This window comes from Lepidochelys kempii, chromosome 3, assembly GCF_965140265.1.
Source record: "Lepidochelys kempii isolate rLepKem1 chromosome 3, rLepKem1.hap2, whole genome shotgun sequence".
NCBI classification, from domain to species: Eukaryota; Metazoa; Chordata; order Testudines; family Cheloniidae; genus Lepidochelys; species Lepidochelys kempii.
In genome coordinates, this window is record NC_133258.1 from 6,380,762 (window position 1) to 6,407,011 (window position 26,250).

The 26,250-nt window shown below is 43.3% G+C and overlaps 1 protein-coding gene across 16 annotated transcripts in view; it reads right to left on the reverse strand.

Moving 5' to 3' along the window:
- The window catches only part of NCOA1 (nuclear receptor coactivator 1), a 359,657-nt gene that overhangs the window by 137,898 nt on the left and 195,509 nt on the right, over positions 1–26,250 (reverse strand). For all 16 annotated transcript variants that reach the window (XM_073335589.1, XM_073335594.1, XM_073335585.1 and 13 more), the window contains one exon: positions 2,687–2,792. In XM_073335589.1, coding sequence (XP_073191690.1) covers positions 2,687–2,775 — 89 coding nt within the window. In that variant the 5' untranslated portion in view covers positions 2,776–2,792. The remainder of the gene's footprint in view (positions 1–2,686; positions 2,793–26,250) is intronic.

Sequence of the window (26,250 nt, forward strand, 5' to 3'; positions counted from 1 at the left end):
ACTATAGAAGTCTTTGCTAGGGATGGAAATAAGTGTTACCAGAAAAGCGTTTCTTGTGGAATTACTGCAGTTTACACCAAATATATTCGCAAAAAGAAAAGGAGTACTTGTGGCACCTTAGAGACTAACCAATTTATTTGAGCATGAGCTTTCGTGAGCTACAGCTCACTTCATCGGATGCATACCGTGGAAACTGCAGCAGACTTTATATATACATAGAGAATATGAAACAATACCCCCTCCCACCCCACTGTCCTGCTGGTAATAGCTTATCTAAAGTGATCATCAGGTGGGCCATTTCCAGCACAAATCCAGGTTTTTTCACCCTCCACCCCCCCACACAAATTCACTCTCCTGCTGGTGATAGCCCATCCAAAGTGACAACTCTTTACACAATGTGCATGATAATCAAGTTGGGCTATTTGCTGCACAAATCCAGGTTTTCTCACATCCCCCCACCCCCATACACACACAAACTCACTCTCCTGCTGGTAATAGCTCATCCAAACTGACCACTCTCCAAGTTTAAATCCAAGTTAAACCAGAACATCTGGGGGGGGGGGGTAGGAAAAAACAAGAGGAAACAGGCTACCTTGCATAATGACTTAGCCACTCCCAGTCTCTATTTAAGCCTAAATTAATAGTATCCAATTTGCAAATGAATTCCAATTCAGCAGTTTCTCGCTGGAGTCTGGATTTGAAGTTTTTTTGTTTTAAGATAGCAACCTTCATGTCTGTGATTGCGTGACCAGAGAGATTGAAGTGTTCTCCGACTGGTTTATGAATGTTATAATTCTTGACATCTGATTTGTGTCCATTTATTCTTTTACGTAGAGACTGTCCAGTTTGACCAATGTACATGGCAGAGGGGCATTGCTGGCACATGATGGCATATATCACATTGGTGGATATGCAGGTGAACGAGCCTCTGATAGTGTGGCTGATGTTATTAGGCCCTGTGATGGTGTCCCCTGAATAGATATGTGGACACAGTTGGCAACGGGCTTTGCTGCAAGGATAAGTTCCTGGGTTAGTGGTTCTGTTGTGTGGTATGTGGTTGTTGGTGAGTATTTGCTTCAGGTTGCGGGGCTGTCTGTAGGCAAGGACTGGCCTGTCGCCCAAGATTTGTGAGAGTGCTGGGTCATCCTTTAGGATAGGTTGTAGATCCTTAATAATGCGTTGGAGGGGTTTTAGTTGGGGGCTGAAGGTGACGGCTAGTGGCGTTCTGTTATTTTCTTTGTTAGGCCTGTCCTGTAGTCCTGTAGATCACTTTAGATAAGCTATTACCAGCAGGACAGTGGGGTGGGAGGGGGTATTGTTTCATATTCTCTGTGTATATATAAAGTCTGCTGCAGTTTCCACGGTATGCATCCGATGAAGTGAGCTGTAGCTCACGAAAGCTCATGCTCAAATAAATTTGTTAGTCTCTAAGGTGCCACAAGTACTCCTTTTCTTTTTGCGAATACAGACTAACACGGCTGTTACTCTGAAACCAAATATATTGTTTCATTTTTTAAGTTGATGGCATAGTTAGGCTATGAACCCAAATCACCATTGTAATCAGCACTACTGGAAGGTCTGGAAATTCCGTAGAAGATTCACTGCTAAAGGAAGGGAGAAGCAGTCACTGAAAAGGTGAGTAGAAAATATTTGAAGTTATCAAACAGAATCATCTTAAACCTCTTTACTAGATTAACAACTTACTGCCATCTTTATATTTACGGTCTAGAAACGGCCACAACTTCAGTCAAATACAAAAGGTCCATACATGTGCAAAACGGACAGAAAGCAAACACTGAGCATTGTCACTGCACATGCGCTGTGTGAAGATGAGCACAACAGCTTCATAGGAAGCAGAGGCACACACTTAACAGCGGCACTAAAATGCAATAAACTCTTTCCTAACATAGGCTGAACCAAAAGGGAAACAGCCAGACTTGACAGAGTCACACCAGTGCCAGCAAGGACCACACAGCATGACAGTCATTTTTGCTACAATGCTCACAACTACATAAACCAGGATGAAATACATGTTGGATTTGCTTAGCCTTAACCAATGGGCAGCACAATGGAAAAATTACTGGGAAAGCCACACACAAAAAGCAGATTTCTAGAGCAAGCTGAATTATGAAAGGAATCTGCCATTAGGGCTGTTTGGACAATCACATGAAAATGACTATAATTTAGACTAACGTGTCTCCTGAATGTACGATGGTGTAAAAGAATCTCATCACCAAGGTCTTTGGAACCTGATGGAAATATGCATTGCTTGGGCACCCTGTAGGGAGGCACAAGCCTTGGGCTGACCTGAAGACCTCACACACGGCTTTGACATTCACAAGTAATGCAACCATCCCTAACTCATACCAAGAAAGCCCTCTCGATATCTCCCCATGCCACCACCAAATGCTCTCAATTTATAAATCAATAAATTAACTTTGATAATGAGCCTCTATCATCAGTTGCCGCCTAAAAGCAAGAAGAGCAGATGGAAAGTTATATTTCCATCATGTTCCCTCTTCCACCACAGTCACTAATAAAAGTGGAGCTGAGTTCTGGTGGGAAGTGTGAACATTTATGAGTAGATGAAACCTGCTCCATCTGCTCAAGCAGATGGGACAGAACGATGCGGTTAGAATGACAAAGTAGCCATGTGGGAGAAATGGATTTGGAACAGCGCACGTACCTCTGGGCCAACGTATCACACGGCGACCCCTTCCTCTTCCGGGAATCAGGGTTAGCAGGATCTGTTGAGCTGTCCCCAAGGCCACTCATGTTGAGCTACTTTGCACCTATACATGAAAGAGAAACACGAATCAGGAACCTGACAGGGGGAGCAGCTTACAACCAGGTAATGAATGATTCATACACAGGAATACCAGAAAGCATGAATCCAGTGACCACCGAATAGAAAACTACTCCAGCAGCCAATTGCTCTTAATGTTAAACATCATCTCCCTAATCTTCCACCAGAATATATTACCTTCTTCAGTTTTAGCCTCGTCCCACCAACTTGTAAAGGAAGCTTATGTAGAAAGTACAAGTGGAGAAAATAGACCATGTGTATTACCACCTTGAAGGTATTTCTCTCATACAAGCCCTCAGCCTCTATTATCCCTTTTCTTCTATATGATATGGATTGAACTCCCTCAGTTTCCCCTGCCCCCATTGCTTTTAAATCTGGTTCTTGTATCATTTCCATTGCCCTTCTCTGTTTTTTTCCCCAGTACCCTCCAACAAGGTTCAGAACAGCACCCACTACTCCAGATATGATCTTCAAAGGGCTCTGTGCACACAGCCTTGTTATGAGAACACTCTATATACAGGGGAGAACTGAGTTATATTCATTTATTTTTTGGCAGCGTGACACAGTTAGGTGATTTTCAGTTACCTTTAGCATCCTCTGGTTTCTCTGATTTCTAGATAGCTGCCCCACCCCCTCACATTTGCGTCTGTGCTATCTATTCCCTCTCTCTCTCTCTCTAAGTATATGGCTTTACATTAATTGGAAATAACTCATCTTGTTGGATGTAACATCCCCCCCTCCAAAAAAAATTGTTTTCTCATCTCCCTTTACAGTTGGACTTCTGTGTTTGGTACCTCTCCCATTTTGCATCAGTGTTGACTTAAGACCATCCATTAGTGCAGAGGTTCCCATTAGTTGACTGGTCACATGGCAGGTGGCACTCCTTGTTTCCAGTTCCATTAAAAGAAGCTTTTTTTTTTTTAAAAAAAAAAAACAAACCCTATTATCATTGTCCCAGGAATGCAATTGCTATAGATGCTGCAGTGCTGTTATGGGATTATCGACGGAAGGAGGTGGTGTCCATGCGAGAAGACACAGAAGAGGCAAGTGTACTTTAGACACTCATTCTATTAAGATGTGGTCCACACTAGGAAAGTGTTTGCAAATCCCTGCCTAGCAGCTTTAATAAAATTCCTAAGCATTGAGGGTTACAATATTGCAAAATCCCATTTGCTACCACTCCCTAATTAGGAGTTTTTAAATACAACCTTATTTATTTAAACAAAGAAGTAACAAAATTCCAAATATACTGACAAGAATTTTCAAAAGTAACCGGTGATTTGGGGTATTTCAATACCTGATATTTCTATCCTGCAATTTCTCCATATAATGTAGGTTGCCTTTTATTTTATTTTTAATATTATTTGTACCACCATAAAATCTAGGCACCCCAGTAATGGACAAGAAGTCCACTTTATTACGTGCTGTACAAACAGAAAAATGATCTCTGCCCCAAAGAGTTTACAATCTAAGCAGAAGAGAAGAATCAACAGATTGATAAAGAGAGACCGGGGAGTACAAGGAATCAATGAGACAACATTGGGTCAGCATTATACACAGCGGTCTCAGCACACTAGCAGTCTAACTGTTGTCAAGTTTTTTGTAGACGACAAAGCAAAGGAGAGACTTTTAAGGAGATCTGAAGGACAATGAAGTAGCTTTACAGATGTTTACAGGAAGCTCCTCCCAAGGGTGAGGGGCATCATAGGAGTAACCATGAGGATGCTTGTTTAAAAATTTAACAAGTGGGCAAGGGTTGCTAGCATCATGGGCTAATCAGAGATGGGGATCGGCGTCTCGCTGCTGAATCAGAGATAAGTTGTGTAGAACCTTGAAGGCAAAGACAAGCAGCTTATATTTGATACAATAGAGAAAGGAGGAGGGAAAAGAGGGGGTAACATGGCAAAGCGATGGGCTAGGAGGATGTCCTCTGCAGCAGCAGTCTCAATAGATACGAGCGGGGCAAGATTGCATTTGTCAAGGCCAGAGAACAGGATGTTGCAGTATTCGAGACACAAGATGATAAGAGCCTGGAAGAGAGTTTTCTATGTATGGATGGGTAGGAAAGGCTGTATCTTAAGGGTGGTTAATCAGCTTTCTTTCTAGCACTGCTAAAATCCAGGCCACCTATTCTCTTAAGTTATTAAGCTATGTTTTTAAAAGTGGGTTATTTAAAAAAAATTAAACACCTAAACCAATTTGAGAGTCAACCCCTTCCAGATACTTGCCTCATGGCTTTCTACACTCAACAACACAAACAGAAATTCCCAGAACAAATGATCTGGTAGTAATGGGGGACTAACTACCCAGACATCTGTTAGAAAAGAAATACAACAAAATACAAAATTTCCAATACGTTTTTTGGAATGTATTGGGGACAACCTTGTGTTTCACAATGTGGAGGAAACAGGCAGCAGGAAAACCATTTTAGACTTTATTCTGACTAACAGGGAGGAATTGGTTGCAAATTTGAAGGTGGAAGACAGTTTGGGTGAAAGTGATCATGAAATAACAGATTTCATGACTCTATGTAAAGGAAGAAGAGCGAGCAGAAAAAGGAGTTTAGGAAAGCTGGCAGTTTCTCAAAGAGATGTTAAAGGAGCAACAACAAACTATCCCGATGCGAAGAAAAGACAGGAAGACTAGTAAGAGGCTAAAGAGCTCCTGATGGAGTTATATTGATTACTTGAAAAAAAAAAAAAAGGAATCCTACAGAAAGGGGAAAGATGGACAAATTGCTAAGGAGAAGTACAAAAGAATAACACAAGCAAGTAGGGACAAAAGCAGAAAGGACAAGGCACAAACGAGTACATCTAGGAAGGGACATAAAATACAATAAGAAGAGGTTCTTTAAATACATTAGGCACAAGAGAAAGGCAAAGAAAGTGTAGGTCCTGTACTTAGCAGGGAAGGAGAGGTAAAAACAGACAACATGAATGGTGACAGGTAGACAACATGAAGAAGGCCAAGATCCTTAATGTCTATTTTGCCTGTATCCACTAAAAAGCTAAATTGTGACCAGGCACTCAAAACACAATTATTATTAACATCAGCGGAAGGAATGCAGGTCAAAGTAGGAAGAACAAGTTATAGACTATTTAGATAAATTACATGTATTCAGGTCATCAAGGCCTGATGAAATTCATCTTAGGGTGCTTAAGAAACTAGCTGAAGCAATTTCTGAACTGTTCACAATTATCTCTGAGAACTCATGGAGAATGGATGAGGTCCCAGAGGATTGGAGAAGGGCAAACCGGGTATCTATCTTTAAAAAAAGGAACAAAGAGGACCTGGGGAACTACAGACCAGTCAGCCTAACTCTTTACCTGAAAAGATATTGGAACAAATTATGAAACAATCAATTTGTAAGCACCTAGAGGATAACAAGGTCATATGTAATAATCACAAGGCTTTGTCAAGAACAAATCATGCCAAGCCAATCTAATTTCATACTTTTACAGGGATACCGGCCTAGTGGATAAGCTGTAGATGTGATATATCTTGATTTTAGAAATGCTTTTGACATATCCCATATGACATTCTCATAAGCAAACTAGGGAAATGTAGTCTAGGTGAAACTACCATAAAGTGGGTGGACAACTGGTTGAAAGACCATACTGAGAGTAGTTATCATTGGTTCACTGTCAAACTGTGAGAATGTGTCTAGTGGGATCCCACAGGGGTCTGTTCTGGGCCTGGTACTAGTTGATATTTTCCATAATGACTTAGATAACGGAATGGAAAGCGTGCTTATAAAATCTGCAGATGACACCAAGCTAGAAGGGATTGCTAGAACTCTAGAGAAAAGGATTAAAATTCAAAACAACCTTGCCAAAAAGTATTCGTCTGAAATCAACTAGATGAAATTCAATAAAGACAAGTGAAAAGTACTACACTTAGGAAGGAAAAAATCAAATGCACAACTACAAAATGGGAAATAACTGGCTATGCAGTAGTACAGCTGATAAGGATTTGGGTATACAGGTACAGTGGATCACAAATTGAATATGCGTCAACAATGTGATGCAGTGTTATTGTAGCTGTGTTGCTCCCAGGATATTAGAGACACAATGTAATGCAGTTGAGAAAAAGGATGATATTATTCTGGGGTGTAGTAACAGGAGTGTCATACATAAGACATAGAAGGTAACTGTCCTGATCTACATGGCACTGGTGTGGCCTCAGCTGGAGTACACTGGGCATCACCCTTTAACAAAGATGTGGATAAACTGGAGAGAGCCCAGGGAACTGCAGCAAAAATTATCAAAGGTTTAGAAAACCTATGAAGAAAGTTTTTAAAAATGGGCATGTTTAGTCTTGAGAAAAGAAGACTGGGGGCCGGGGGCGGAGGGGAGGAGAGCAAGAGACCTGATAACAGTTTTCCAGTATGGTTAAGGGCTGTTATAAAGAGGACGGTGATCAATTATTCTGCATGTCCACTGAAAGTAGGACAAGAAGTAACTGGTTCAATTTGCAGCAAGGGAGATTTAGGTTAGATAATAGGAAAAGCTTTCTAGCTATAAAGATATTTAACTACTAGAATAGGCTTCCAAGGGGGGCTGTGGAATCCCCATCACTGGAGGTTTCTAAGAACAGGTTAGACAAACACCTAACAGGGATGGTCTAGGTTTACATGGTCTTGTCTCAGTGTCGGGCGCTGGACTAAATGACTTTAGGGCTGAAAGAGTCCTTGAACATTTCTATGATTCTGGGACACACTTACTCAGCTTCGTATGGCTTGACAAACCAGCCAGACACTCTCAAAGGGCCAGATCCTGCAAGATGCTAATCACTCTCGACTCCCACTGGCTTCATAAAGTTGGTCTCTAAAGGTGGGATTTTCAAAAGAACTCAACACTGGCATAGCCCTGTCCCCACTGCAGGCAGTGATGAAACTCCCATGGACTTCAAAGGGAGCAGAGTTAGGCCAACACTGAGTCCTTTTGAAAACCTCACCCTCCATCTTTAAATGGCTTTTATGCATGCTCCTTTCAAATCTTGTGCAATATACTAGTGAAGAGAGAGAAGGCATGCTTCTCTCTGTCTCCTCTCCAGTAGCTGGTCCCTTAGAGGCTAATGGGCTACTAGTGCTACTGTTAATGGAGTTTCTCCTTTATCTCATTTAGTAGAGATGTGTGCTGCGATGCTAAAGATCCTGGATTCAAACCAAACTCATGATTCATTGTGCTTGCTATTTATTGGTTAAAGTGTCTATTCTGAAGTAAATGGTACATCTGTGTTTAAATAGAAGTGCCATGAGAAACCAATCTTTATACAGCAAGCAGTCATTTTTGCTAATGTTTGCGTCACTATTACCAAGATGAAAGCTGTTCCTGAAATCTTTTCAGCAATATTAGCATAGCCAAACAATAATTCCTCCTTTGTGCCAGCGAGAATGAAAAGCAGAGTGAGTTGTCCTAATTTATGAGAAACAAGAATAATCAACAGCAGAGAAACTCTGGTCAGAAACCAACAAGCTAGCTGATGACCATAGATCTAATTTTATTCCTCGTATTTGTCGAGTTTGAAATAAAAATCAATGTCAAAAGCAACTGTAATCATAAGAAAAAAAACCTTTAAAAATTAAGGACTGGAAAACAAACTGCCGTATCATCTGCTCCAATTACAAGGGGTTTTTTTTTAACTTTTTTTTTTTTTAAGATATACATTTGTTGTTCAATGTTTTTAAATATTTCCTTTACAAAATAGATGTACCAAGCAGCATCTTTCCATCCTCCCTTTTTTAACTTAACATGCTGCTTATTTATACTGTACACATTTCAAGAAAATTCACATCAAGAAACGTGACACTGAAGTTAAGTTAAAAGTTTAGCTTAAATCCACAAAGCCAGGAAACTGAATTCTGACGGCTACTGCTGCTCACACAGGCCCTGATCCTGCAACACTTACTCATTTGAGTCAAGTTACTCAAATGAGTAAGTGTTTTGCAGGGCCAGAGCCATGGACTGTAATCTCATCCCTCCCACTGGAGTCCTCTGTTACAGTATCATGACCTTGGCGATATCTTCTTTATGCCCAACCAGGCTGAATTAAGGACAGAATTGCAGCCTTAGCTGAAATCCTTGGCTTGAGTTAAACCCTTGATGTAATACATTCGTTGTTTCTTTTTATTATAAATTCAGTTTATTTTGCAGCAACACTTGCCAAGGCTGACAGGCCAAAAATTTAACTTAGCCTAAAAATAACTCCAATGGCTTAGTTTGACAACGTTTTGACCCTGACGGCTCAGAACAAGGCCTGTAACACTTAGCATGCCGAATACGCCATAGGATGATGCACTATCCCAGGGGATTGTGTTCTTCTGAGATGCAAACAGGCCTTGTGTTGTCCTCACTCTGCTCTCTGATCAAAGTATTGAAATTTACAAGAAACCTGATTTCTGTAAAATGACAATATTCTTCTTGCTCACAAGAGCAGACAGAAGCAGATAAAGGACAGAGTGATGGAAGCAAAAACAAGCGAATTAGTTCAATTTAAAAAAAAAATTCTAATGCAAATTCTCTCTGATGAAAACCTGCTCAACAAAACAATCGCTCCTTTGCCATTGCTAAGGTTAACCACTAAAGCTATAATGGCAGCCTGGGTAAAATGTTGCCTTTTAGCTGCTTGTTTTATTTACTTATTAGGGTTCCTTTGGAGCGGATGTCAGCCACTGCGTGAACACATATTAAGTACTGCATCAATACACAGAGTGTTTTATTGCCCCCTCCCTCCAACCCCCACACTTTCTCAACATGTTAATGGAAAAATCCTAATGGAAACTTCATTTCGCGAAGAAATAGCATGTCTGCACTGGAAATGGCTGTTCTGAAACAGAACTATATTTTGGCTTCGCAATATTAAACGGTTGTCAGTTTATACAGTTATATAGTTTTCAGTATAACTGCACTCCACTCAAAAATTCAGCTTCATGCAGTAAGGCCCTGTCTTACTTGGGATCCAGAGATCAGTGGCCAGCAGTTGATATAGCTGTGTGCAGTGGTAAGCTGGAGCCAGTTCGCTGGAACCGGCTGTTACATTTAGAAGCCCTTTTAGAACCAGTTGTCCTGCGTGGCGCTTAGGCGCCGACTCTGGGTACTCCAGGGCTGGAGCACCCACGGAGAAAATTTGGTGGGTGCAGAGCCCCCACTGGCAGCTCCCTGCCTCGTGCCCGGCCCCAGCTCACCTCCGTTCCGCCTCCTCTCCTGAACGTGCCATCCCGCTCCTCCACCCCCACAGCTTCCCATAAATCAGCTGTTGGCGCGGGAAGCCTGGGAGGGCTGAGAAGCAAGTGGTAGCTTTGCGCTCAGGCCCAGGGAGGCGGAGCGGAGGTGAGCTGGGGCGGGGGGGGGGGTGTGAGGAGGGCCGCCCACGCCGCAGCAGGTAACCGGGGCAGGGGGAGGGGCAGGGGAACCGCTCCCCACCCCAGCTCACTTCCACCTCCCTGGGCCTGAGCAGGAAGCAGCCGCCTGCTTCTCAGCCCTCCCCAACTTCCAGCGCCAACAGCGGATTCGCAGGAAGCCGGGGTGGGGGGGCAGAGAAGCAGAGCAGGGCGGCGCATTCAGGGGAGGAGGCGGAGGAGGAGCGGAGGTGAGCTGGGTCCAGGCGCGGAGCTGCCAGTGAGGGCTCTGCACCCACCAAATTTTCCCCGTGGGTGCTCCAGCCCCGGAGCACCCACGGAGTCGGTGCCTAAGACACCACTTTTGATGTGATCAGTGAGGGGAGCGGCCGCTCCCCCTGCTCCCCCCAGCTATGCTACCCCCCCCCCCAGGAGCCAGAGGGACCTGCCCAATGCTTCCTGGGAGCTGCCCCACATAAGCACCACCGGGACTCCCCACCTCGCCCCCGGGCAGGTCCCTCTAGTTCTTAGGGGTAGGATGGGCACCCACTACGGTGGCCCACAAGACCCTCCTGCCTGGTTCTGGGGGCAGTCAGGGGACAAGGGAGGGGAGTAGATGGGGCAGGAGTCCCGGGGGGCGGGGGTGGACCACGACCCCCTCGTGGGGTGAGGAGGGAACCGGTTGTTAAGATTTTGGCAGCTTATCACTGGCTGTATGGGAGTCACAATTGCACCAACTATGCTTGAAATCGAAGTAAACTCAACTTATACAAATGGCAGCTCTCCTTGTCTCCAGCAGCTCAGCTACTGCAGTGGCTTGCCAACAACAGCTAAATTAGAGCTAATCTCAAGTACAGACAAAACCTGAGGGGTTTAGGAGCATGAACACTTGCCCCAGAACGTAGACTGTCCAAATCCACTCTCCTGCCCCCAAATATTTATTATATATTTGTATTATAACTAGGGTTGCCAACTTTCTAATCTCACAAAACCGAACACCCCTACCCCACCCCTTCCCCGAGGCCCCACCCATTCTCAGAGTCTCAGCCCTGCTCACTCCATCCCCCCTCCCTCTGTTGCTCACTCTCCCACACCCTCACTCACTTTCACCAGGCTGGGGCAGACACACACCAAGGGAGTTTTTCTTCCGAAGAGTTTGTGTTCCAAACAGAAAAGAGAGGCAAAGAGAAGGAAGAAACAGAGGTACAGAGTGCTGACGCAACGTGCCCAAGGTCACACAGCAAGCAGTGGCAGATCTGGGAACAGACCCCACACACATCTTCTGATTTCCAGTCCAGTGCCCTATCCACTAGAGCAGTGTTTCTCAACGACCAGTCCGTGGACTGGTGCCAGTCCCGGAGATCTCCCTAACAGAGTTTAGGAAGGCAGCAAGCCAGTCCCCGGTATCAAAAACAGTTGAGAAACCCTGCGCTAGAGAACACTGCCTCTCAGTCCTGATCACACTAATCCATTCCTCTACCCACGGGAGCTCATTCTTCAAATCACGTGAACACCAGTGTGTGTGTTAAAAGTGACAAAAGGCCCTGCCAGACTGGGATGCAAAGGACCAAGCTCAGTTTCATGCTTGCACAGATATGCTGACAAACTCTTAATCCATCAATGGCACTGTGATAATTCTGTAACTTCGCATGTGCACAATTTCTTCACTGACTGTCAAAATAATTAAAAGTGGGGAAAAAAAAAGTAATTACAGTAGCTGGTGCTTATGCTGCATTTTTATTCACATATCTCAAACAGCTCACAAAGGTATCACTATCTGCAAATGAGGCACAGTGCACCATAGTGATGTGCCCAAGATCCTACAATGAATTAGTGGCAAAGCTAGGCACAGAATATAGGTCTCTACTGACTCACAGGCCTGTGTCTAAATATTTCTGATAGAACGATTTCCCCTGGTAGAGAGGTGTGACAGGGTTCAACTCACCACTGCGGCACCTCCTACTGGCGGTCCTGGGAATTAGCTTAGTCCACCCGTGCGCCCTCTTCTGGTGACGTCTCGTCCCCATCACTTCTGCTCCAAGGTGCGTGTTGTCCCAAAGGATACATCATCCTCTTCAGGACACACAGTGTCACACTCTGTCCTCCCACCTTCCGGTGGAACCACAGTCTACTGTCCAGCCACTTCCTCAGTGGCAAGTTCGGGTGTGGGGGGACCCAGGCCCATCCATTACTCTGGGTCCCGGCCCAGGGACTCTGTAGATGGCAGTCGCATGCTGCGTCTCTCCCCTAACCCAGCAGTCTACTTCCCTGGGCCACTTCCCCGTAGCCCCAAACACCTTCTCTGCCCTTGTCTCAGGGCCCCAGCCTGTCAGCAGTCAGCCAGGAGCTCACTCTCACTCCCCTGATCCTGCCCAGTACTGCTCTGTCCAAGGTGCTAGCTGCCCTCTGCATGCAAGGCAGCCAGTCTTCCTCCCTCCCTGAGGTCCAGGGAGTGCTTGACCTGTTCTGTCCCATGGCTCTTCTTATATGGGCCTGTCTGGCTCTGATTGGCTGCTCCTTGTAGCCCTCTCCAATTGGCTCCCTGTTGCGCAGCCTCCCTAGGGTTCTATTAACTCTTTATGGGCTAGTGTGGGGCAGATGCCCCATCACAGGGGGGAATTTCACCCAGAAACCAGCATAAAAACATATTTAATGTGTATCACACTTTAACGACTGGAAAACAGAAACAATTAGTAAGCTGCTTTTAAGAAAATGTTTGACGTTAGAAAAGTCCCTTACAATGCAGTAATTTATTATTAAAATATAACCCATCTGTGCACACACAGAGCAGACAGAGTCTCAATTAGAGATAATTAAGAGCACACTTAGGATGCCACAAGGACACATCTATATTGTCCCACTCATGAGTACATCATTAGTTGCTAATCTAAGTACTCAAATCTTAATGAGCATTTTTATTGTGTGTTTTGTTGTTATTTTTAAACCTCTGCAGGTTACAAAACAAACACTGAAGCTCTACATTGAAACACAAGAGGCGATGGGCGAAAGTGATAGGTGAGTTGCTACTCCCCTGAGACAGGAATGGTATATTATTAAATTTCTTTTTCTGACCTCACATAAAAAAATAGGACCTACACTCCAGGACAAACATCCACAACTTCAGCTGCCAAAGAAAACAAATATCACATCTATTTAGTGTGATGGACCTTGAGGGAATCAATGCATCCATATGCCACTGGTTCAGTGAATGGCTAACAGAGACTTCTGATTTCATAGTAAGTCCTGTTTTATTGTTACCTCATTCCCCATTTCTCTGTTTTGTTCACCTGCTGCAGCCTAACACCTAGATTGCAGATGTCAGACACTGTCTTGTGACTGAGTATTAGGAGGATACTAACAGATGGAACCTTTGGCTCTGGTACATCATACAATACCTAGAAAGAACAGTTTGAATGAGAAAGATCTGGAAGTTTTGGCAGCAGAATCATCTTCCAGTGCGGAGCAGAAAAACAGCTGCAAAAGAATCAAGCTAGCAGTCTCTTCCTCTAGGAATCCTAGCTATTTTTGCCAATGAAGTGTTAGAGTGTATTGTACTTCTTCCATCACAGAGCTTATGCTGAAAAGCCTGGAACATGCGCACAGGCTAATTTTGCATGGACTTCTTGGGGAGAAAGATGGATCAAGAAGACACTGAACTGCAAAGCTGTATGCATCTGCTTTCAATGGGCCAAAGCGTATCACTATCCACTTCCTCCTAATGTCACTCTTCTCTTGTCTCTGCACTACCCAGGGTCTTCTGTTCAATGCGCTACCGTAATGCCAAATCATCAACGTCTCTTCATTAAAACTCTTATTTTACTCATAGTCTTGCTGCAGTACCTAGCGCACCCAGCTGAGGTCAGGGCTCCATTGCGCCAGCCGCTGTACATCCATATAAAAACAGTCCTTGCCCCAAAGACCTTCCAATTTAAATAGAGAAAATGGACAAGGAAAGTACCACAAATTACAAATGGGGAAATGAGGGACAGAGAGATTGAAGGCCCCAGTCTTCCGTTGATTTCAGTGTGCTTTAGATCAGGTCCCAAAGGAGGTCTGCAGCAAAGCTAGCAACTTTTAATCCAGATCTCCCAGGTCAAAGACCTGTCTGTGCCTTAAAGAGCAGAAGACTAGCTTTGTGGTTATCAAACACTTCTCCCACCAAACCTTCACCAAAGAGGGAATCTTGAGCAGGAAAACTAGAGAGAATGAAGATCTACACCGGCTTGAACCTGGACATTCATCTGGGGCTCATAAGCTGCACATCAGTTTTGTCTGCTTAAGGCCAGACCTGCAAACACTTACTGTTAGGCATAGCACTTCCTACACTCAGGAGCCCAACAGACTTCAATGGGCTACATTCAACAGCAAGAACCGACGCTCACAGGCAATTGTTTGCAAGACAGACCAAAGAATACAAATTTAATCTAGTGCCTCACCATCCAACACAGCAGAAACACAAACGTCACTGCAACTGGCCTAACCCCGAACCCCATATCCTCCAAAGCAAACTGCCAGTCTGAAGTGAGTGTGTTTGCTTTTATTTTCTACTGTGTAGGTAGAGTCATTCAGAAATCTGATAATTACTACAGGATCTCTCCAGGTGGCAGGCTAATAAAACCTGCCAGTGCAGAGATGTAAGGGAGGGAACATTCACAGTCTTGATTAATCCTGATCAAAAAAGCTATAGATATGAAAGCTACTAACATTATAAAAGGGGCACATTTTGACAGCTAAAAACAATTCTAAAGAAAAAATATTACTTTCTTTTGTCTTATTTGTATTAAAGTAGCACTGGGAGGCCTCAACTGAGCCCATGGCCCCATTACTAACATGTAGTAAGAGACAGATTCTGCCTCAAAGATCTTACAATCTAAGCTAACAAAGGATGGGAGACAGGAAGTATAATCCCCATTTTATAGATGGGAACTGAGGCAGAGAGACACTAAATGACTTGCCCAAGGTTACAGAGGAAGTGTGCGGGAAGGCTGGGAAATAAACCCAGCTCTCCTGAGTCCCAGCCCAGAGCTTTAACCCTTCCAGAATGAATCCTTTAGTCTCACCATGATCCCTGCCTCTAGATGTGGTGCACCTTGCACTGTTCTATAGATGTGTCACTGCTCCTTTAAGTATATGGCGTCCAAACAATCAGGTTTTAGACTGCAGAGCGCTCCACAAAGGGGATACTTATAACCTTAGGATTTTGAAAGGCACAAAGGAAAGGAACACAGCACTCTGTGGTACTTATTGTTTTAGTGAGCCACATTCTGCTATTGGACCAGCCTTCAGGCTTTATCTTTCTTGTAATGTAGGAATGTAAAGTCTTCTCTTTCTGTCTCTCTGAAAGTTGGATAAATATCACCAGCAGGAGTGCTGGGAAAACCCTAGGACCAGTCACACTCAGAAGAATGCTTTGGCTGAAGGTTAGGTTTTGTTGCTGTTAATAATAAAGGCAAACTTGGGTTAGGGTAAAAAGAAAAGGAGGACTTGTGGCACCTTAGAGACTAACAAATTTATTTGAGCATAAGCTTTCATGAGCTACAGCTCACTTCATCGGGTTAGGGTGTATATCTGGATCACATCCTGTATATATGTAATGCTGGGAGAAGGGAAGGAAGCACCAACAAGGAAAAGAGAAGTTCTGAGCTGGAACAAGAGCAAACCTAACAGCCATCTGGCAAACCAGCCCACCACACAAAAGGGAATAAGCCAGGTCTACACTACACACTTACTTTGTATAACTACATAGTTATACCGACCTGATCCCTGCTGTAGACAGTGCTATGTCAGCGGAAGAGTTTCTCCCACCGACACAGCTACCTCCTCTCAAAGAGGTGGAGTTAGTAAGCCGATGGGAGAACTCTCTACCGTCAGCTTAGAGCATCTTCACTAGAAGTGCTACAGTGGTGTAGCTGTGCTGATGCAAGTTTATAACGTAGACTTGCCTTAATTCTCAGTTAGCACACACAATGAAGGGGCAACATACATGGAAAGGGAGAAGGAGGAAAAAACAAAAAAGAGAAGGCCCAACAAATGGGCCCGGATGAGACTTCCAAAATAAATGGACCCTGGTGACTTCCAGGAGTAAATTCCACAACTGAGAACCTACTTTACCTTCCAGGAGTGATGGGAGGCTTAATTGACTAATATTTACAAAGCACTCTGAATCCTCTTACGGAAGACACTGTAGAAGTGCAAAGTATTATTATTAGCAAGCAAGCTACGCCTTGCAACCTGTGTTTACAGTGTTGAAACTAAAGACTACACACTGGATAAACGTAGCTACTGTGTAGATGCTCAGCTACTGATGAACACCTTAGATATATCTAACAACAACAACATGTGTCATGTAGTGATTCACTCTCAGGCAGTTGCAGCCTCGGGCTCTCTATTTGAAAGCTCAACGCTTACACTGCTATTTAAAGCGTGTGATACTACTCCAATGAGTGTCATAGGAACAACATTTTTTATTCTTCGTGCCCAAGTGTATACTGACCCTCTGCAGTGACAAAGGATTCATGGGTTTCTGTTCCAAGAGCTCTCACTCCTCTTCAAGGAGGGCTGACTCATACCAAACAAAAACTTAAGGGTAAACCACAGGTGGCATGACATCCCACATTCATTACGATAGTATGTCTTATACTTGGTAATGCAAGGTGCTCTGTTTGCTCACAAGGCCACACATGCTCATTGGGGACAACTACTTAGAATTCAACATGTTATATAAATACCCATTTTGAGTAGTCAGTCAAGACGGAACCTGGGACCTCCAGCACTAAAAGCGTGAGACTATCACCTGAACTAAGGGAATAACTCCTTTAGCTGGTAGAAGCAGTTGGCTCATACCCGCTATACACCAGCCACAAGAGGGAGATGTACAAACACACTGAGCAGCATGTCACATACATATTAATATTTAAGAGATATAAGAAATTGATTCTACCTCTCAAGGTTCAGTTCTATTTGTATTTGTGGCTCCAGGCTTTAAAAGTTATACCATATGTGCAATATTGAGAGCTCTATTGCCCCCCAAATTCAGTCTTCTGAACCCATTTAACGATCTTTTGTCAACAGGTGACCTCTGCTTTGGAAGGGTAACTTGTACTCATGGTTAGGGCCCTACCAAATTCACAGTCCATTTTGGTCAATTTCATAGTCACAGGATTTCAAAAAATCTTAAATTTCATGATTTCAGCTATTTGAATCTGAAATTTCATGGTGTTGTAATTGTAGGGGTCCTGACCCAAAAAGGAGTGGTGGGGTATTCACAAGGGTTGCGGTACTGCTACCCTTACTTCTGCGCTTTTGCTGCTGGCGGTGGCTCTGCCTTCAGAGCTGAACCGCCGCCACCAGCAGCGCAGAAGGAAGGATGGCCTGGTGTGGTATTCCCACCCTTCCTTCTGCGCTGCTGCCTGCAGAGCTGGGCCCTCCGTCAGCAGCCGCCACTGTCCGACCTGCCCAGCTCTGCAGGCAGCAGCGCAGACGGAAGGGTGGCACAATATGGTATTGTCACCCTTACTTCTGCGCTGCTGCGGCAGGGCGCTGCCTTTACAGCTGGGCGCCTGGCCAACAGCTGCCATGCTCCGGCCACCCAGCTCTGAAGTCAGCGCAGAAGTAAGGGTGGCAATACTGCTACCTCCCTAAAATAACCTTGTGACTCGCCCCGCGATTCCCTTTTGGGTCAGGACCCCCAATTTGAGAAATGCTGGTCTCCCCTGTGAAATCTATATAGTACAGGGTAAAAGCACACAAAAGACCAGATTTCACGGCCCATGACGCGTTTTTCATGGCCGCGAATTTGGCAGGGCCTTACACATGGTCAGTAACATTGACTCAATCTGCATAGGTCCACAGAACTCCCTATAAGGCAACAAAAAATACTCATTAAATTGAAGAATGGAATTCCCTAAGGATGAAACCATAGTAACACTGGCTGCCAGTTCAAATATCTGTTCAGCAAGGACATGAAAGGAACAAACAGCATTCTTTGGTAGACAATACAAAATACCATAATGCAAAGATAAGGAAAGAGGTATTGAACCAATGCCCTATGGATGATGAAAAAAAAGGTAACCCTACAAAGGAAGCATCATCATAAAAGAGGAGGCTGATCAGAACTGATCACTGTAAGCTGTCCAACGTAGCCGCTCTAAGCTGACAGGAGAGAGCTCTCCTGTCAGCTTTACTACTCCAGCCCCCGTGAGCAGAAGTAGCTATGCTGGCAGGAGACGCTCTCCCGCCGACACAGCGCTGTCCACACCGGTACTTATGTCAGTGTAAATTATGTTGCTCAGGGGGATGGTTTATGCACACCAATGAGCAACATAAGTTATGCTGACATAAGCTGTAACCTGTAAATAACCTTAACCTGTAAATCATCCACCCTTACATCAGCTCACCAACTTAGGGCACCAGCTCCCTTTTAGCACAAGAGGGATTTCAAAAGCCAATCTGATTTACAAAGAATGGGACATATTGGAATAAGAGCTACAAAATGCTAACTCTTACCACTAAAACAAAGTCGCCACCTTCGGGAAGTAATGAACTGAGCCATGAGAAGAACTCCCCCATTCAAATCCACAAAGCCACTACATTACCCTTCAAACCTTTCCTTAAAGCTCACCTCTGAGATGCCCACAAAAACATTCAACAATGGCAAGGCAACTGATGAGCTGTTATTGCTGCTTACTACACTGCTCATAATCATCTCATTGTTACCTTTTGCTCACCAAGTCTGACTGTTGTATCCACCTGTGGTCTCCTATAGTTAGACTTGGAAGGATTTGATTTTTATTGGTAAGGGTTGGCAAACATCAATTTCACCGCACACAAACCAATGAAAAATACTTCCATCAACAATAACTGAAATTTATAGATAGACATAGTAGGAAAATGCCACATGCAAATATATTAGAGTTTGATTTAAGGATATTTACTTTGTACTTTTTGACATGCGATGCTAACAATTTGTGTCTAACACTTATAAAGCTTTAACTTTTGAATCTCAACATCTACTCTCATTACATAATTATCTGCCACTCCATAATGTCTGACAATGGTGACAATTTAAATAAAAATAAAAATAAAAAATGCTTAAACATCAATATTATCTGTCCAAAAAAAAAATCAAGTTCTGCAAAGCCTACTTATATTATACTCAGATTGTCAACTCAATGGGGCAGGGACTGGCATTCTGTCATAGGCATGTACAGTGCTTAGCACAATGAGGCCCCGATCCTAACTGGAACCTCTAGGTGCTACCACAACACAAATTATTCTTATTCACACTATTATGAACCACCTTGCAGAGGAGGATGTCATTCCAACAGGGGCAGTGAAGGACAGCTGAAACCAAGGACCAGCATTTCTTCAGGATAGTAACTATCATAGCAGTTCACAACAAGGAACTGCAAAAGAAAGCCTATAAACAAACACAATAAGTTCCCTCAAATACAGTTAGCACAACACAAGAAACAGAGCATTCTGGCAGAAAACACTGCCATAATGGAATATCCAGGAAAATGATTCGCTTCCAACACCTGTCTGTGCTTTTGTCCTTACTTTTCATGATTCATCTTTCAATGTAGTGCATTAACTAAGTAAGTTAATGTTTGGAAATTAGAGTGGGTGTGTGTGGTGCTTTGAAAACGTGAGATGCTTTGTCAGGCTTCCCCCTGAAATTTACCATATATAGCCCTAGTGGAAAGCTAGTTTAAAATGGAAAATTAAACTTCTCCATCTACCCCCACCTAATAAAATATTTACAAAGAACCAAAAAAGGACTCTACTCACCCCATGTTCTCCAGCACCATCCCTTCTGTGGCCTCCAATAAATAAATAAAATCAGCTTCTATACCAGATGACTGGAGGATAGCTACTGTGACGCCAATTTTTAAAAAGAGCTCCAGAGATGACCCCAGCAATTGCAGGCCAGTAAGCCTGACTTCAGTACCAGGCAAACTGGTTGAAACTATAGTAAAGAACAAAACTGTCAGACACATAGGTGAACCTAATTTGTTGGGGGAAGAGTCAACATGTTTTTTGTAAAGGGAAATCATGCCTCACCAATCTACTGTTGAATCTTTGGGTTAACAAGCTTGTGGACAAAGGGGATATAGTGTATTTAGATTTTCAGAAAGCCTTTGACAAGGTCCCTCAGCAAAGGCTCTTACACAAAGTAAGCAGTTATGGGATAAGAGGGAAGGTTCTCTCATGGATTGGTAACTGGTTAAAAGATAGGAAACAAAGGGTAGGAATAAATGGTTAGTTTTCCGAATGGAGAAAGGTAATTAGTGGTGTCCCCCAGGGGTCTGTACTGGGACCAGTTCTATTCAACATATTCATAAATGATCTGGAAAAAGGGGTAAACAGTGAGGTGGCAAAACTTGCCGATGATACAAAACTTCTCAAGATAGTTAAGTCCCAGGCACACTGCAAAGAGCTACAAAAAGATCTCAAAACTAAGTGACTGGGCAACAAAATGGCGGATGAAATTCAAAGTTGATAAATGCAAAGTAATGCACACTGGAAAACATAATTCCAACTATACATATAAAATGACGGAGTCTAAATTAGCTGTTACCACTCAAGAAAGAGATCTTGGAGTCATTGTGGATAGTTCTCTGAAAACATCCACTCAATGTGCAGCGGCAGTCAAAAAAGCGAACAGAATGTTGGGAATCATTAAGAAAGGGACAGATAATAAGACAGAAAATATCATATTGCCTCTATATACATCCAGGATACAACCACATCTTGAATACTGCGTGCAGATGTGGTCGCCACATCTCAAAAAAGATATATTGGAATTGGGAAAGGTTCAGAAAAGGGCAACAAAAACCATTAAGGGCATGGAACTGCTTCCATATGAGGAGAGACTAATAAGACTGGGATTTTTCAGCTTGGAAAAGAAATGACTGAGCGGGGATATGATAGAGGTCTATAAAATCATGACTGGTGTGAAGAAAGTAAATAAGGAAATGATATTTACTACTCCTCCTAACACAAGAACTAGAGGTCACCAAATGAAATTAATAGGCAGCGGCTTTAAAACAAAGAAAAGGAAGTATTTTTTCCATACAATGCACAGTCAATCTGTGGAACTCCTTGCCAGGGGATGTTGTGAAGGCCAAAACTATAACAGGGTTCAAAAAAGAACTAGAAAAATTCATGGAGGATAGGTCCATCAATGGCTATTAGCCAGGATGGGCAGGGATGGTGTCCCTAGCCTCTGTTTGCCAGAAGCTGGGGGACAAGGAATGGATCACTTGATAATTACCTGTTCTGTTCGTTCCCTCTGGGGCACCTGGCATTGGCCACTGTTGGAAGACAAGATACTGGGCTAGATGGATCTTTGGTCTGACCCAGAATGGCCGTTCTTATGTAAGGATGCCATTAGATACAGAAAAGCTTTCAAAAAGAACAATCTTTCATCTGATCTCTCCACATTAATTTCTGGAGCACTGAAATGCTCCTGATTAATTATTAGCAACATGGTATGTCAACTCAAGAGCTTCCTGATAAAACACCCTGTCTTACAGAATTCTCTATCCTTTCCCCGGAAGGTGACTGCTCAGAAGATAATTCCCTTCTCTGACTCAAAGGATCAGAAGTGATCACAGCTCTAAGTGATGACATTAAAGCATGTGCCTCATTAAAAACAAAAATGAGCAAAAGTGACTAATAAAATACTGTCACTTGAAATGAGAGTGAGATGCAATGTTTCCAACAGAAATTTAAATTTCAGCACTAACAAGCACAGTGCTCTGTCCACATGTTTGCTTTACACAGCGTTACCCTTCAGGTATAACTCACCTTTCAGCTGCTTCTCCCTTTGATGATTTCCCAGTATGCATCTTTCAGACCTGACCCAGCAAGTGCTTACCAGCCCACTCTTGCACAGCGATGTCAGTCTTCAGCTCCCATTCACTTCACTGGGAACTGAGGGCACTTCACACCTTCTAACATTAAGACCCAAAGAGTCTCCTTTCGACATTATCTGTGATGCAGTACAACATGAGAATTTACTTAATGTTGCCATCTTCTAATTTGATAGTATTTAGCATATGAGGAAGGGAGCTTCATCTTTGCAATCGGTTGTAGCTCTAAAGGAAGAAGGGCTTGATACAACTCCACTAACCGACAGTGTTAGATTTCAACGCATCCATGCTGACAATCCACTAAGGGCTGGTATGGGATTGAATGGCATTCATGGCCCAATTGTCCCTGGTAGTTTCTGGTTCTACTCAAAGGCACGGTTTGCACATGCTCTGGATGTCCTTGACAGAACTGAAAAACACACTGCAAGTGTGGTGGATGAACCTCAATTGCTGCAAATCCTCCTCCTTTTGAATAATTTCGCATCCCAACTATTTCAATTCTGCCTCATTTGCAACTGCTTGGATGAAAAGATGAGCTTTACAATATGTTCTGAAGGTCTTAAGATTTGGGCTATTTCAGACTTGGAGTGGTCGTGGGGGGAAGGGAGAGTCAATTTCAGTGCTGAAAGGCACCTCAGAGAATATCCTGCTAGTAGGCACAACTCAGTTATAACTGCAGGACTCCAGTTCAAGCATCTAAGCTGATCTCAATTGAGGCAACAAACCACAGCAAGAGAGACTCTCTCTCCTCATATTAGTTATTATTTAAATCATCATAGTGCCTAGGAGAGCACCAATCATGGACCAGGACCCTGCTGTATAGATTTGTACGTCCTTGCAAAGGTGCTCAATTAAAAGCAGGTTTGTAATAATTTCAGCATGGAAGCGCATGGAATACAACACTACTGAAGAGACGTCAACTGAAAAATGGTAAGTGCCTAGACACTAGACAAGACAGTGATCCCTGAAATTATTTTTAATTTAGAACTGTATGGGCCATAATTTCAAATTAGTGGGGTTATTTTATTACCGCCATCTGTGTATATAAATTAATATGCCACATGAAAGGAGGTCAAGGCAGTTCTCCACATACCTAAGTGTAGGACAACACTGTTCAGGCACTTTACGCTATTTTAAATGTCTTCTTCCAGCATTAAAAGCACTTTGTTTTGTTTTACCCATTAAGAACCCATTAGAAATTCAAATTTGATCTTATACCAGCTGTTTTCCCTAAACATGCCAACTGGTTATTATGATAGGGTTGCTCATGAATGCCAGCATAGATTTTTTTTTAACATATATATAAATAGAAAAGAGGCATTAAAACATTTGTTTGTTGTTAACAGATATAAGGAGGGGGGTGCTGGAGAAGGGAAGAATCAAAATGCTCTAGGCTGAATGTGAGCTTCCAACCTGGATGCTGTTCGGATTTCAATGGGCACTAAAGAGCTTTCTTGAGTGTGCACATGCTTGTCCTTTTTCTGTTCATTTTGTTTCCCCGTTGGTGCACCACAAACAACAACAGAAGTCTAGTTCCGAATTTAACTGTTGTTGTTTAAGGGGGCACCAGTTCATCCAAAAAACATTGTGCACGTTTTTACCATTAATTATAATAATTACGGCAGCAACTACCTGCCCCAAAACCAAGATCAGGGCCAAGGACTGTCATTATTTTATATGTCTATACAGCCCTAGCACAATGGAACCCCACCCTGTTTGGGGTTTCTAGATTCTATTGTAATACAAACAATTACTTGACCACATCCCCACCTCTGCTGCTAGAAAAATATTACACTTTTAAAAACGTTAACACTTCCATAGCAGTGACTGAAGTTGTAAAGCTACTCCTGACCATTAATTTTGCTACTGACATCGCTCCTGTTCGCTATGGCCACAGATCAGTGCTCCACTGTGCCAGGCACTGTACACACAGAGTAAGGGACATGCTATGCCCCTAAGAGCTTACAGTCTAAAGAGTCAAAGGAAGCATTATTAGTCCCGCATTTTAAAGATAGAGAACTGAGGCACAGAGAAATTAAATTACTCGGTCAAGGTCACACAAGAAGTCTGTGGGAGAGCTGGAAATTGCACCCCGATCTTCTGAGTCCCAGTCCAGTGCCTTAATCACAAGACCACCCTTCCTCAAAATTGGGTCTAAGTGGTACGGGCTTGAGACTGGGCAGGGTGCAAAGGGATGAATTTAATGCAATACACACTTTGTATACTTAGTTTTATGCTTGAATTTCACTGTGCAATCCGTGCACAGAATTGTTCAGAAACACCAAACCCACAAGAAACTCCACAGCATAAAAAAATTCCAGCTTAAGAAATACTGACCTTTAAGTGCAATTTTGAATCCCATAGAGTCCTAGCATGGTGACTCGTTTTAATAAATCACACAGAGATTCCTTAATCTGCACACTATTTTGCTTTTTTGGAAACTGCACTGACAACACCTGGCAGCTGATTTCTGATTCCGGATTCATGTTTTCAAGGTAAAATAGTAACTCATGTATACAATGAGTTTTTCTGATCACAATAGTCCCTTCTGGCCTTCATCTATGAACCTAGCGCCTTTCATCCAAAAGAACCAGACCTCAAGGTGCTTTATAAGCCTCTATCTTGTTTGTAAAAAGAAAAGGAGTACTTGTGGCACCTTAGAGACTAACCAATTTATTAGAGCATAAGCTTTCGTGAGCTACAGCTCACTTCATCAGATGCATATCATGGAAACTGCAGCAGACTTTATATATACACAGAGAATATGAAACAATACCTCCTCCCACCCCACTGTCCTGCTGGTAATAGCTTATCTAAAGTGATCATCAGGTGGGCCATTTCCAGCACAAATCCAGGTTTTCTCACCCTCCACCCCCCCCACACAAATTCACTCTCCTGCTGGTGATAGCCCATCCAAAGTGACAACTCTTTACACAATGTGCATGACAATCAAGTTGGGCTATTTCCTGCACAAATCCAGGTTTTCTCACACCCCCCACCCCCATACACACACAAACTCACTCTCCTGCTGGTAATAGCTCATCCAAACTGACCACTCTTCAAGTTTAAATCCAAGTTAAACCAGAACATCTGGGGGGGGGGGTAGGAAAAAACAAGAGGAAACAGGCTACCTTGCATAATGACTTAGCCACTCCCAGTCTCTATTTAAGCCTAAATTAATAGTATCCAATTTGCAAATGAATTCCAATTCAGCAGTTTCTCGCTGGAGTCTGGATTTGAAGTTTTTTTGTTTTAAGATAGCGACCTTCATGTCTGTGATTGCGTGACCAGAGAGATTGAAGTGTTCTCCGACTGGTTTATGAATGTTATAATTCTTGACATCTGATTTGTGTCCATTTATTCTTTTACGTAGAGACTGTCCAGTTTGACCAATGTACATGGCAGAGGGGCATTGCTGGCACATGATGGCATATATCACATTGGTGGATGTGCAGGTGAACGAGCCTCTGATAGTGTGGCTGATGTTATTAGGCCCTATGATGGTGTCCCCTGAATAGATATGTGGGCACAATTGGCAACGGGCTTTGTTGCAAGGATAAGTTCCTGGGTTAGTGGTTCTGTTGTGTGGTATGTGATTGTTGGTGAGTATTTGCTTCAGGTTGCGGGGCTGTCTGTAGGCAAGGACTGGCATGTCTCCCAAGATTTGTGAGAGTGTTGGGTCATCCTTTAGGATAGGTTGTAGATCCTTAATAATGCGTTGGAGGGGTTTTAGTTGGGGGCTGAAGGTGACGGCTAGTGGCGTTCTGTTATTTTCTTTGTTAGGCCTGTCCTGTAGTAGGTAACTTCTGGGAACTCTTCTGGCTCTATCAATCTGTTTCTTTACTTCTGCAGGTGGGTATTGTAGTTGTAAGAAAGCTTGACAGAGATCTTGTAGGTGTTTGTCTCTGTCTGAGGGGTTGGAGCAAATGCGGTTGTATCGCAGAGCTTGGCTGTAGACGATGGATCGTGTGGTGTGGTCAGGGTGAAAGCTGGAGGCATGCAGGTAGGAATAGCGGTCAGTAGGTTTCCGGTATTGGGTGGTGTTTATGTGACCATTGTTTATTAGCACTGTAGTGTCCAGGAAGTGGATCTCTTGTGTGGACTGGACCAGGCTGAGGTTGGTGGTGGGATGGAAATTGTTGAAATCATGGTGGAATTCCTCAAGGGCTTCTTTTCCATGGGTCCAGATGATGAAGATGTCATCAATATAGCGCAAGTAGAGTAGGGGC